Source organism: Bombina bombina, chromosome 5 (assembly GCF_027579735.1).
Source record: "Bombina bombina isolate aBomBom1 chromosome 5, aBomBom1.pri, whole genome shotgun sequence".
In the NCBI taxonomy this organism is placed as follows: domain Eukaryota; kingdom Metazoa; phylum Chordata; class Amphibia; order Anura; family Bombinatoridae; genus Bombina; species Bombina bombina.
In genome coordinates, this window is record NC_069503.1 from 988,984,623 (window position 1) to 988,999,527 (window position 14,905).

A 14,905-nucleotide genomic window follows, 5' to 3' on the forward strand; every position below is an offset into this window, starting at 1 on the left:
ATAGCTATTAAATAGTTAATAACTATTTAATAGCTAAAATAGTTAAAATAATTACAAAGTTACCTGTAAAATAAATCCTAACCTAAGTTACAATTAAACCTAACACTACACTATAAATAAATTAATTAAATACAATATCTACAATTATCTACAATGAAACCTAACACTACACTATCAATAAATGAATTAAATACAATACCTACAAAAAACTACAATGAAATAAACTAACTAAAGTACAAAAAATAAAAAAGAACTAAGTTACAAAAAATAAAAAAATATTTACAAACATTAGAAAAATATTACAACAATTTTAAACTAATTACACCTACTCTAAGCCCCCTAATAAAATAACAAAGCCCCCCAAAATAAAAAAATGCCCTACCCTATTCTAAATTAAAAAAATTCAAAGCTCTTTTACCTTACCAGCCCTGAACAGGCAATGAATAGTCACTTGTGTGTGAGCACCAGAGTAGAGATATGTAACAAAATATACTTCTGTGCTGGATAAATATCTTGCGTAAGGGATTTTATCCCGCTTTACTCACCGACTCCTGAGGGCTTTCCGGTTCTCCTCTGCCTGTAGTACTGTATTGGCCCGTCCACAGGGAGCACTCGTGCTTATTGCCAACAGTTAAGCGTTGTGGGTAACCCCTCTGGCTCCTTTCAAGGCCTCCGTCGAGTGTCCGCTCCCCTCCTGGCCTCTCTCCAGTTTCGGCTGTGTAGCGTCTGACGTCACCCGGGACTCCGCTTCTTGTTAGCCCTCTGTTGTGAGTCGGATCTCCCCACGGCTGTTGCTGCAGTGTAGGTGAGTGTGATTGCGGCTAACTCTCAACCGGATACTCTGTGCCTGCTCGATCTCCAGATAAATATGCACTATAAATGATTTAAGCAGCACCAGGATCCAGTTGCTTGTAAAAACTGCTTTATTTTCAGTAGTGTGCAATCTTCAAACAAAGCAGGAGAACTTTCGTGACAAACAGTGCCTAGACGAACTCACATGAAGTGACAACTTGCTGACATGTTTCGGCCCTTATGGCCGTAATCTTAGCTAAAGTGTCTATCTTCCCTTTACCTTTTAAACACCTGTGCTCATTGTGATTGGTTTAAAATTTAATTCAGTGGGTTGATCTATTGTGGCACCTGCATTAACTATTTCCTTACTCTACTCAAAACTGTCAGCTTCGTATTGCTTAAACCTCAATGAACCATGAACCATAAATATATACATACTTTTCCTCTGTTACATCACTAATAGTCTAAAGTAACTTCATTTATATTTATAATTAAATGATGTGACAAAAAGAGTTTGGATCCTATGTTGAACTTATAACTGGAATAGATAATAAAAATTGCCATATTGGCAAGATTAGTAACAGTTTCTATTACAGTATTCTATTTCATACTACAAGTTCAATCCAAACAAAGTATATAGAGGATGTAGTGATATTTCTTCTGTTATGTGTGATCAGTCCACGGGTCATCATTACTTCTGGGATATAACTCCTCCCCAACAGGAAATGCAAGAGGATTCACCCAGCAGAGCTGCATATAGCTCCTCCCCTCTACGTCACTCCCAGTCATTCTCTTGCACCCAACGACTAGATAGGATGTGTGAGAGGACTATGGTGATTATACTTAGTTTTTATAACTTCAATCAAAAGTTTGTTATTTTACAATAGCCCCGGAGCGTGTTATTGCCTCTCTGGCAGAGTTTGAAGAAGAATCTACCAGAGTTTTTACTATGATTTTAACCGGAGTAGTTAAGATCATATTGCTGTTTCTCGGCCATCTGAGGGAGGTAAAAGCTTCAGATCAGGGGACAGCGGGCAGATGAATCTGCATTGAGGTATGTAGCAGTTTTTATTTTCTGAATGGAATTGATGAGAAAATCCTGCCATACCGTTATAATAACATGTATGTATACTCTACACTTCAGTATTCCGGGGATGGTACTTCACTGGAATTACTCTGTAAAAAGTACATTAAACCTTTTAATAGGTATTTATTATGTTAAACGTTTTTGCTGGAATGTAGAATCGTTTGCATTTTCTGAGGTACTGAGTGAATAAATGTTTGGGCATTATTTTTCCACTTGGCAGTTGCTTGTTTTAATTGTGACAGTTTCGTTTCTCTCTCACTGCTGTGTGTGAGGGGGAGGGGCCGTTTTTTTGGCGCTCTTTGCTACGCATCAAAAATTTCCAGTCAGTTACTCTTGTATTTCCTGCATGATCCGGTTCATCTCTAACAGAACTCAGGGGTCTTCAAACTTCTTTGAAGGGAGGTAGATTCTCTCAGCAGAGCTGTGAGACTTATATATTGACTGTGATTAAAAACGTTGCTCTGTAATTTTTACGTTTCAAATTTAATTATTGTTACTTTACTAATGGGAACAAACCTTTGCTAAAAGTTGTGTTGTTTTCAAGGATTGATGCTATAACAGTTTTTCAGTTCATTATTTCAACTGTCATTTAATCGTTTAGTGTTTCTTTGAGGCACAGTACGTTTTTATTAAATAAGATTGTAACCAAGTTGCAAGTTTATTTGCTAGTGTGTTAAACATGTCTGATTCAGAGGAAGATACCTGTGTCCTTTGTTCCAATGCCAAGGTGGAGCCCAATAGAAATTTATGTACTAACTGTATTGATGCTACTTTAAATAAAAGCCAATCTGTACAAATTGAACAAATTTCACCAAACAGCGAGGGGAGAGTTATGCCGTCTAACTCGCCTCACGTGTCAGTACCTGCATCTCCCGCCCGGGAGGTGCGTGATATTGTGACGCCTAGTACATCTGGGCGGCCATTACAGATAACATTACAAGATATGGCTACTGTTATGACTGAAGTTTTGGCTAAATTACCAGAACTAAGGGGCAAGCGTGATCACTCTGGGGTGAGAACAGAGTGCGCTGATAATACTAGAGCCATGTCTGATACTGCGTCACAGCTTGCAGAGCATGAGGACGGAGAGCTTCATTCTGTGGGTGACGGTTCTGATCCAAACAGATTGGATTCAGATATTTCAAATTTTAAATTTAAATTGGAGAACCTCCGTGTATTACTAGGGGAGGTTTTAGCGGCTCTTAATGATTGTAACACTGTTGCAATACCAGAGAAATTGTGTAGGTTGGATAAATACTTTGCGGTACCGGCGAGTACTGACGTTTTTCCTATACCTAAGAGACTAACTGAAATTGTTACTAAGGAGTGGGATAGACCCGGTGTGCCGTTCTCACCCCCTCCAATATTTAGAAAGATGTTTCCAATAGACGCCACCACACGGGACTTATGGCAAACGGTCCCTAAGGTGGAGGGAGCAGTTTCTACTTTAGCTAAGCGTACCACTATCCCGGTGGAGGATAGCTGTGCTTTTTCAGATCCAATGGATAAAAAATTAGAGGGTTACCTTAAGAAAATGTTTGTTCAACAAGGTTTTATATTGCAACCCCTTGCATGCATCGCGCCGATTACGGCTGCGGCAGCATTTTGGATGGAGTCTCTGGAAGAGAACCTTAGTTCAGCTACGCTGGACGACATTACGGACAGGCTTAGAGTCCTTAAACTAGCTAATTCATTCATTTCGGAGGCCGTAGTACATTTAACCAAACTTACGGCTAAGAACTCAGGATTCGCCATTCAGGCACGTAGGGCGCTGTGGCTAAAAATCCTGGTCAGCTGATGTAACTTCTAAGTCCAAATTACTTAATATACCTTTCAAAGGGCAAACTTTATTTGGGCCCGGTTTGAAAGAAATTATCGCTGACATTACAGGAGGTAAGGGCCACGCCCCTGCCTCAAGACAAAGCCAAAGCTAAGGCTAGACAGTCTAATTTTCGTCCCTTTCGGAATTTCAAAGCAGGAGCAGCACCAACTTCCACTGCACCAAAACAGGAAGGAGCCGTTGCTCGTTACAGACAAGGCTGGAAACCTAACCAGTCCTGGAACAAGGGCAAGCAGGCCAGGAAACCTGCTGCTGCCCCTAAGACAGCATGAATCGAGGGCCCCCGATCCGGGACCGGATCTAGTGGGGGGCAGACTCTCTCTCTTCGCCCAGGCTTGGGCAAGAGATGTTCAGGATCCCTGGGCGCTAGAGATCATATCTCAGGGATACCTTCTAGACTTCAAATTCTCTCCCCCAAGAGGGAGATTTCATCTGTCAAGGTTGTCAACAAACCAGATAAAGAAAGAAGCGTTTCTACGCTGTGTACAAGATCTGTTATTAATGGGAGTGATCCATCCGGTTCCGCGGTCGGAACAGGGACAAGGGTTTTACTCAAACCTGTTTGTGGTTCCCAAAAAAGAGGGAACTTTCAGGCCAATCTTGGATTTGAAGATCCTAAACAAATTCCTAAGAGTTCCATCGTTCAAAATGGAAACTATTCGGACAATCTTACCCATGATCCAAAAGGGTCAGTACATGACCACAGTGGATTTAAAGGATGCTTACCTTCACATACCGATTCACAAAGATCATTACCGGTATCTAAGGTTTGCCTTCTTAGACAGGCATTACCAGTTTGTAGCTCTTCCATTCGGATTGGCTACGGCTCCAAGAATCTTCACAAAGGTTCTGGGTGCCCTTCTGGCGGTACTAAGACCGCGAGGAATTTCGGTAGCTCCGTACCTAGACGACATTCTGATACAAGCTTCAAGCTTTCAAACTGCCAAGTCTCATACAGAGTTAGTTCTGGCATTTCTAAGGTCGCATGGATGGAAAGTGAACGAAAAGAAGAGTTCTCTCTTTCCTCTCACAAGAGTTCCATTCTTGGGGACTCTTATAGATTCTGTAGAAATGAAGATTTATCTGACAGAAGACAGATTAACAAAGCTTCTAAATGCATGCCGTGTCCTTCATTCCATTCAACTCCCGTCAGTAGCTCAATGCATGGAGGTGATCGGCTTAATGGTAGCAGCAATGGACATAGTACCCTTTGCACGTCTACATCTCAGACCGCTGCAATTGTGCATGCTGAGTCAGTGGAATGGGGATTACTCAGACTTGTCCCCTACTCTGAATCTGGATCAAGAGACCAGAAACTCTCTTCTATGGTGGCTTTCTCGGCCACATCTGTCCAGGGGAATGCCATTCAGCAGGCCGGACTGGACAATTGTAACAACAGACGCCAGCCTACTAGGTTGGGGCGCTGTCTGGAATTCTCTGAAGGCTCAGGGACAATGGAATCAGGAGGAAAGTCTCCTGCCAATAAACATTTTGGAATTGAGAGCAGTTCTCAATGCCCTTCTGGCTTGGCCCCAGTTAAAAACTCGGGGGTTCATCAGGTTTCAGTCGGACAACATCACGACTGTAGCTTACATCAACCATCAAGGAGGGACAAGAAGCTCCCTAGCAATGATGGAAGTATCAAAGATAATTCGCTGGGCAGAGTCTCACTCTTGCCACCTGTCAGCAATCCACATCCCGGGAGTGGAGAACTGGGAGGCGGATTTCTTGAGTCGCCAGACTTTTCATCCGGGGGAGTGGGAACTTCATCCGGAGGTCTTTGCCCAAATACTTCGACGTTGGGGCAAACCAGAGATAGATCTCATGGCGTCTCGCCAGAACGCCAAACTTCCTCGCTACGGGTCCAGATCCAGGGATCCGGGAGCGGTTTCTGATAGATGCTTTGACAGCACCTTGGAACTTCGGGATGGCTTATGTGTTTCCACCCTTCCCGCTGCTTCCTCGATTGATTGCCAAAATCAAACAAGAGAGAGCATCAGTGATTCTAATAGCGCCTGCATGGCCACGCAGGACTTGGTATGCAGATCTAGTGGACATGTCATCCTGTCCGCCTTGGTCTCTACCTCTAAGACAGGACCTTCTGATACAGGGTCCATTCAAACATCAAAATCTAAACTTCTCTGAAGCTGACTGCTTGGAAATTGAACGCTTGATTTTATCAAAACGTGGTTTTTCTGAGTCGGTTATTGATACCCTGATACAGGCTAGGAAGCCTGTTACCAGAAGGATTTACCATAAGATATGGCGTAAATACCTATACTGGTGCGAATCCAAAGGTTACTCCTGGAGTAAGGTTAGGATTCCTAGGATATTGTCCCTTTCTACAAGAAGGTTTAGAAAAGGGTTTATCGGCTAGTTCATTAAAGGGACAGATCTCAGCTCTGTCCATCTTGTTGCACAGGCGTCTGTCAGAAAATCCAGACGTCCAGGCTTTTTGTCAGGCTTTAGCTAGAATCAAGCCTGTGTTTAAAACTGTTGGCTCCGCCATGGAGTTTAAACCTTGTTCTTAACGTTCTACAAGGAGTTCCGTTTGAACCCCTTCATTCCATTGATATAAAGTTGTTATCTTGGAAAGTGTTATTTTTTAATGGCTATTTCTTCGGCTCGGAGAGTCTCTGAGTTATCAGCTTTACATTGTGATTCTCCTTATTTGATTTTTTCATTCAGATAAGGTAGTTCTGCGTACTAAACCTGGGTTCTTACCTAAGGTAGTCACTAACAGGAACATCAATCAAGAGATCGTGGTTCCTTCCCCTGTGCCCGAATCCTTCTTCAAAGAAGGAACGTCTTCTACACAATCTGGATGTAGTTCGTGCCCTCAAGTTCTACTTGCAGGCAACTAAGGATTTTCGACAAACGTCTTCCCTGTTTGTCGTGTACTCTGGTCAGAGGAGAGGTCATAAGGCTTCGGCTACCTCTCTCTCCTTCTGGCTTCGTAGCATAATTCGTTTAGCCTATGAGACTGCTGGACAGCAGCCTCCTGAAAGAATTACAGCTCATTCTACTAGAGCTGTGGCTTCCACTTGGGCCTTTAAGAATGAGGCCTCTGTTGAACAGATTTGCAAGGCTGCAACTTGGTCTTCGCTTCATACTTTTTCCAAATTTTACAAATTTGACACTTTTGCTTCTTCGGAGGCTATTTTTGGGAGAAAGGTTCTTCAGGCAGTGGTTCCTTCTGTATAATGAGCCTGCCTATCCCTCCCGTCATCCGTGTACTTTTGCTTTGGTATTGGTATCCCAGAAGTAATGATGACCCGTGGACTGATCACACATAACAGAAGAAAACATAATTTATGCTTACCTGATAAATTCCTTTCTTCTGTTGTGTGATCAGTCCACGGCCCGCCCTGTTTTTTAAGGCAGGTAAATATTTTTTAAATTATACTCCAGTCACCACTTCACCCTTGGTTTCTCCTTTCTCGTTGATTCTTGGTCGAATGACTGGGAGTGACGTAGAGGGGAGGAGCTATATGCAGCTCTGCTGGGTGAATCCTCTTGCATTTCCTGTTGGGGAGGAGTTATATCCCAGAAGTAATGATGACCCGTGGACTGATCACACAACAGAAGAAAGGAATTTATCAGGTAAGCATAAATTATGTTTTGTGTTCAAAACACAAAGTAGAGAGACAAAAGACTAAAGACTAATGAGAGAGGCGCTCTGGACACACAGGAATCATTTGGCTTATTCCCAAAAGTTTATCAAATCAAATTCAGAATTCAACCCTAAGGGAACCCTGGTTTTCAGCCTATGTATCCAGAACACCTCTCTCTTAGCTAGCAAATTATCTCTATTACCCCCTCTTTTTTTTTTTTTTTTTGCACCTCACGTGCAAAAAGGTAAAGGGAAGATAGACACTTTAGCTAAGATTACGGCCATAAGGGCCGAAACATGTCAGCAAGTTGTCACTTCATGTGAGTTCGTCTAGGCACTGTTTGTCACAAAAGTTCTCCTGCTTTGTTTGAAGATTGCACACTACTGAAAATAAAGCAGTTTTTACAAGCAACTGGATCCTGGTGCTGCTTAAATCATTTATAGTGCATAAACAGCCCTGAACAGGGCCCTTTGCGGGGCATGCCCCAAAGAATTCAGCTCTTTTGCCTGTAAAAAAAACACATACAATACCCCCCCCAACATTACAACCCAACACCCACATACCCCTAATCTAACCCAAACCCCCCTTAAATAAACCTAACACTAAGCCCCTGAAGATCTTCCTACCTTATCTTCACCATACCAGGTTCACCGATCGGTCCTCGGAAGTGTTGATCCAAGCCCCAGCGGGGGGCTGAAGAGTGACGTCCATCCTCGGGCTGAAGTCTGGATCCAAGCGGCGGCTGAAGAAATCCATCATCGGGCCAAAGTCGGAAGTCCATCATCGGGATGAAGTCTTCTATCAAGCCGCATCTTCAATCTTCTTTCTTCTGGAACGGAGCCATCTTCTTCCAAGCCGACGCGGAACATCCTCTTCAACTGACGCCTACTAGCCGAATGACGGTTCCTTTAAATGACGTCATCCAAGATGGTGTCCCTCGAATTCCGATTGGCTGATAGGATTCTATCAGCCAATCGGAATTAAGGTAGGAATATTCTGATTGGCTGATGGAATCAGCCAATCAGAATCAAGTTCAATCCGATTGGCCGATCCGATCAGCCAATCAGATTGAGCTTGCATTCTATTGGCTGATCGGAACAGCCAATAGAATGCAAGCTCAATCTGATTGGCTCAGATCAGAATATTCCTACCTTAATTCCGATTGGCTGATAGAATCCTATCAGCCAATCGGAATTCGAGGGACGCCATCTTGGATGACGTCATTTAAAGGAACCGTCATTCGGCTAGTAGGCGTCGGTTGAAGAGGATGTTCCGCGTCGGCTTGGAAGAAGATGGCTCGGCTCCGCTCCAGAAGAAAGAAGATTGAAGATGCGGCTTGATATAAGACTTCATCCCGATGATGGACTTCCGACTTCAGCCCGATGATAGATTTCTTCAGCCGCCGCTTGGATCCAGACTTCAGCCCGAGGATGGACGTCACTCTTCAGCCCCCCGCTTGGGCTTGGATCAACACTTCCCGAGGACCGATCGGTGAACCTGGTATGGTGAAGATAAGGTAGGAAGATCTTCAGGGGCTTAGTGTTAGGTTTATTTAAGGGGGGTTTGGGTTAGATTAGGGGTATGTGGGTGGTGGGTTGTAATGTTGGGGGGGGGGTATTGTATGTGTTTTTTTTACAGGCAAAAGAGCTGAATTCTTTGGGGCATGCCCCGCAAAGGGCCCTGTTCAGGGCTGGTAAGGTAAAAGAGCTTTGAACTTTTTTAATTTAGAATAGGGTAGGGCATTTTTTTTTTATTTTGGGGGGCTTTGTTATTTTATTAGGGGGCTTAGAGTAGGGTGTAATTAGTTTAAAATTGTTGTAATATTTTTCTAATGTTTGTAAATATTTTTTTATTTTTTGTAACTTAGTTCTTTTTTATTTTTTGTACTTTAGTTAGTTTATTTTATTGTAGTTTTTTGTAGGTATTGTATTTAATTCATTTATTGATAGTGTAGTGTTAGGTTTAATTGTAGGTAATTGTAGGTATTTTATTTAATTTATTTATTGATAGTGTAGTGTTAGGTTTAATTGTAGATAATTGTAGATATTGTATTTAATTAATTTATTGATAGTGTAGTGTTAGGTTTAATTGTAACTTAGGTTAGGATTTATTTTACAGGTAATTTTGTAATTTATTAGAGTAGCGGTGAGCTCCGATCGGCAGATTAGGGGTTAATACTTGAAGTTAGGTGTCGGCGATGTTAGGGAGGGCAGATTACGGGTTAATACTATTTATTATAGGGTTATTGAGGCGGGAGTGAGGCGGATTAGGGGTTAATAACTTTATTATAGTAGCGGTGCGGTCCGCTCGGCAGATTAGGGGTTAATAAGTGTAGGCAGGTGGAGGCGACGTTGAGAGGGGCAGATTAGGGGTTAATAAATATAATATAGGGGTCGGCGGTGTTAGGGGCAGCAGATTAGGGGTACATAGCTATAACGTAGGTAGCGGCGCTTTGCGGTCGGCAGATTAGGGGTTAATTATTGTAGGTAGCTGGCGGCGACGTTGTGGGGGGCAGGTTAGGGGTTAATAAATATAATATAGGGGTCGGCGGTGTTAGGGGCAGCAGATTAGGGGTACATAAGTATAACGTAGGTGGCGGTCGGCAGATTAGGGGTTAAAAAAATGTAATCGAGTGGCGGCGATGTGGGGGGACCTCGGTTTAGGGGTACATAGGTAGTTTATGGGTGTTAGTGTACTTTAGAGCACAGTAGTTAAGTTATAAACCGGCGTTAGCCCAGAAAGCTCTTAACTACTGACTTTTTTCTGCGGCTGGAGTTTTGTCGTTAGATTTCTAACGCTCACTTCAGACACGACTCTAAATACCGGAGTTAGAAAGATCCCATTGAAAAGATAGGATACGCAATTGACGTAAGGGGATCTGCGGTATGGAAAAGTCGCGGCTGGAAAGTGAGCCTTAGACCCTTTCCTGACTGACTCCAAATACCGGCGGTAGCCTAAAACCAGCGTTAGGAGCCTCTAACGCTGGTTTTGACGGCTACCGCCAAACTCTAAATCTAGGCCTTAGTGTCCCTACGCACATATCATACACCAGTGGGAGCTGTTACTGATTGGTGCCTGCACACATTTGTCTCTTGTGATTGGCTAACTAGATGTGTTCAGCTAGCTGCCAGTAGTGCATTGCTGTTCCTTCAGCAATGGATAACAAGAGAATGAAGCAAATTTGATAATAGAAGTAAAGTGGAAAGTTTTTTAAAATGGTATATTCTATCTGAATCATAAAAGAAAACTTTGGGGTTTACTATCCCTTTAAACATGAACCATTCCACACGCACCAAAGGTAATTGTTCTCATGTGTTGTGTTTTATAGGTTCCGAGCAGCGGTTTGCAGTTGACAAGGACACAGGTGTTATCAGTACTACCGGTTTATCATTGACATGGAATAAGGAATATGCGCTCACAGTGCAGGCGATTGATAAACATGGGAAGAAAAGTCCATATGCATCTGTCTCTATCCTGGCTGGGTCTCGGCCACCTCAGTTTACCAATATGTCTTATAGTCTATTTATACCAGAAAGCACAGCAGCTGGAGAGAAGTGAGTACCATTGTACATTTGTTTTAAACCAATAAGCAGAGGCAGATACTTATTTTGGTTTATTACTGGTCTATAGGTGGCTTACAGAAGAGGAGAATTACTTTTGCATGCTTTTTGTGTCTGGTTGCAGTGAAGAATTAACTACTCAGTGTGTTTATGAGTAACATATATAAGGCAACTATGAGCTAATATTGATCTGGGGGCAGCAGATTTCTCCATGCCTAGGGCAGCACAAAATGTAGGATATTTGTGCACCAACTTTCTTCTGCGTCTTTAGGCTCTATTTATTAAGTGCTGAGTGGACAAGATTTGCTATCATAAACCTTGTCCGCCTGGCCTTGTGGCGAGCCACTGCTCGTGCAATGCCACCCCTGCTTATGCGCGGCCAATTGTGTGTGAATGGGAGATGTTGTTCATCCTGATCAGATCGGGATGTCTGAAATACGCAAAACCTTTGGAGGTGCAGAGGTTAAGTATCAACAGTCTTAAGGCTGCAACTACTTAATGAGCGTTTTAAGAATGCAACTACTTAATGAGCGTTTCATGCTCGCCTTGAGTAAGCCTGAAACTCTGGGGATCCAAAGCTGCTCTTGCAGCTCAATATATGGAGCCATTTATGAAATTGGTAACTTTAAAGGGTTATTAACCTTAAAATTAAATTTTCATTTTTTTCATACAGGAGGTAAAAGTCCACAATCCATTTCTCCTGAGAATTACTCTTCCCTGACACTAGGAGTAAGCAAAGATTCCCAAACCCCAAGAGCTCTATAAAAGTCCTCCCACCTCACTGGCAACTAGTCTTGTCTTTGCCTCCACTGGAGGAAGGTTGAAGAATGAAGTTGTGGTATGTTTCAGCACCAGTTTGGCTTTCTGCTGTTTTTTTTCAGTAGATGAGTGTTTACAGGTAAGTATTATTACAGGTATTTTATTATTAAGCTCTCTATTAGCCAGATATGCTATTTAATTATATATTTCATATATATATATATATATATATATATATATATTTCTTTCATGTAATTAGCAAGAGTCCATGAGCTAGTGACGTATGGGATATACATTCCTACCAGGAGGGGCAAAGTTTCCCAAACCTTAAAATGCCTATAAATACACCCCTCACCACACCCACAATTCAGTTTTTTACAAATTTTGCCTCCCGTGGAGGTGGTGAAGTAAGTTTGTGCTAGATTCTTCGTTGATATGCGCTCCGCAGCAGGCTGGAGCCCGGTTTTCCTCTCAGCGTGCATTGAATGTCAGAGGGATGTGAAGAGAGTATTGCCTATTTGAATTCAATGGTCTCCTTCTACGGGATCTATTTCATAGGTTCTCTGTTATCGGTCGTAGAGATTCATCTCTTACCTCCCTTTTTCAAGACTAGCTAACACTATTTCTGCTTATTTTTCTTCTGTGTTTTCAGAGGTTTTCTTTCCAATTCCTCATACTAGGGAATGGAATAGGCTGATAATTTTTTTTTATTCCTTCTTTAAAGGTTTTAAACTATATTCTTTGCCAGCAGTTAAATTCAATTTGGAGGGTTCTCCAATTTATTGGGGCTATCTCTACTCCTACTAATTATGCTATTGTTTCTATAGCAAAATAGTATTTATTTTCCTTTAGATGGTTGTATCTTATTTATGGAAAATTATTTAGTTTCAGGTACTTTTCTTGGTCCTGTGATTTATTTGGATGTTGCAATTGCTTCATTTTGTTCTGTTTACTTTAAGATCAAGTATCAGATTATGATTTATTTTAGCATTGTTAAACCCCTTAAGGACCAGTGACGTACCCTGTATGTCATTGGACTTTTTTTGGGACTTGATTGTTTTATAGCGCGGTCTTGCCACCAGCGTTGAGACTGCTCTATTCCATAAAGCCTGCTGGAGGGAGGGCATTAATAGCGTCTTCTTGCTAGACTTGTGCTATTATGTCCTGAAAAAACCCTTAACGACCAGTGACATACAGGGTACATTGTGGTCATTAAGGGGTTAAGGGACAAAATTTACTAGACTAGGTGCTGTTGCATTTGTCTTGTTGTTTTGCATTTTTTGATTATGCAAGTCCACTGTATTGACTGGTCCTTTAACTGGACTATCATGCTAATAATTTCATTTGTGTCTTCATTTTATTGAATATTTTCGCAAATGAGGGTTAATCTATGTCTTTAGCTATTTTAGCTAGAAGAATTTTGTGATTTTTAAAAATCCATATTTTTTTTGTTCTAAGATAATCAATTATTTGTTTTATAATTGGATTCAATTCTTAACTGTTACTCTGGGCTTCAAGATTGAGTTCTAAGACTAAAACTTTAAGCTTATACTAGTTTGGTTGTTCTTATTAAGGAACAAATTCCTGAATTCTTTCCCAAGTAACATGTTTTTAATTGGAAATTTTTCAGTTCGAAATCAGCTCCCTAAAATTGCGATGTACGTGCCGTATTCCAGCTTGGCTGGCAAGGGGCAGGTTAAGACTTCTTTGAAATTTATTTGGTTCTATTCGGTCCAAATTTCTTTGATTTTATTCCAGTAAGGCTAACACTTTCTTTAAGTGTGTTTCGGTCCAGTATATTTTGGGTAATGTTGAAGCATGGCTGGGCACCCATGGGGTTCAAGCGCTGCTCAGACCTGGAATCTTCTGGGGTATTTCTTCCAGTTCCATTTTTAGGAACTGGGTTTTGGAGTTTTATTCAAACTATTCTGCCTTTTTTTGGTCAGTGGTAGCATTATTTGTTTTCATTAGATACAATAAATGCATATTTTCATTTTTCTGTTTTCATTCAGATTATTTTCTGAGGATGCGGAATCTCATATGATTCACTTTGCTCTTCAGGACATAGTTAGAGAATTTTTTTTTCAAAAGCTCTTGATTCCTTACACAAGGGTCACCTTTTTTAGGTTTCCAGATAGTTTTGTCACTGTCTTTGTCTCTATCAGACAAGAGACAATTTTATTGTGTTCCGTTTGTCGGTACCTTTAGTCTCTATTATTTCCTTCAGTTGCTATATATGCATAGAAGTTTTAGGTCTTATGGCCACAGCATTGGATTTAATTCCCTTTGCTCATTTTCAATAGAAAGAACCTTTCCAGTCTTTTATGCTGAATTATGGTGCAGGGTTTCTAGGATTTCGCATTTTAAATCTTTGAATCCTAATATTTATCTCTCTTGATTTGGTGGTTAAGATCACCATTATTTAGTTCTACAGGTCTCTTTCAACCTGGACCATGATCTCTACAGATGTGAGTCTTTTTTTTTGGGAGGCTGTCTGAGGATCTCTGTCAGCACAAGGGGTTTGGAAATCTCAGGAGGCGAGATTACCATTTGATATTTTAGAACTCTGTGCTTTCTCAGAGTTTTTCAGTTAGTCTCTTTTTGAAGAAGAGACGTTTAATGTTTTTCAGACAATATCACTACTATGGTGTATGTCAATCATCAGAGTAGGACTATCAGTCCTTAGGCTGTGACAGAAGTGTCTCGGATATTAGCTTGGGCTAAATCTAGCTCCTATCTAAATTCTGTGTTTTTTTTCCCAGGTATAGATATTTGGGATGCAGATTATCTCTGTTAATCAAGCTTTTCTTCCGGGAGAATGGTCTCTCTTAACCAGATATGTTTTTCATCTCATCTGAATAAAGAACTTCCCAGGGGCCTATTAAGGTCCGGGAATCTTCAGGCGGAAGTAGTGTATGCATTGACATTTCTTTGGAATTATCTTTTTGCCCATTTCTTTCCGCCTCTAGTTCTTCTTCCAAAATTCTTATGGAGTATTTGTTTGTTATGCTGGTAGCTACAGCATGGCCTCTCAGGTTTTGGTATACGAATCTCATTCGGGTGGCCAGTTGCCAACGTTGGACACCTCCGTTTAAACCAGACCTTTTCTTTCTCAAGGCCATTTTTTTCCATCAGGATCTCAAATCATTACATTTGAAGGGATGGAGATTGAACGCTTGGTTTTTAGTCATAGAGGTTTTTCTGACTCATTGATTAATACTATGTTTCAGGCTCATAAATCTGTCTCTAGAAA

At 41.3% G+C, this 14,905-nt stretch overlaps 1 protein-coding gene across 1 annotated transcript in view; it reads left to right on the plus strand.

The window, feature by feature from the left end:
• Positions 1–14,905, plus strand: part of LOC128661686 (neural-cadherin-like) — a 488,078-nt gene that overhangs the window by 71,330 nt on the left and 401,843 nt on the right. Inside the window, 1 exon segment of the mRNA XM_053715912.1 lies at positions 10,662–10,887. Within this exon segment, the coding sequence (XP_053571887.1) occupies positions 10,662–10,887 (226 nt within the window).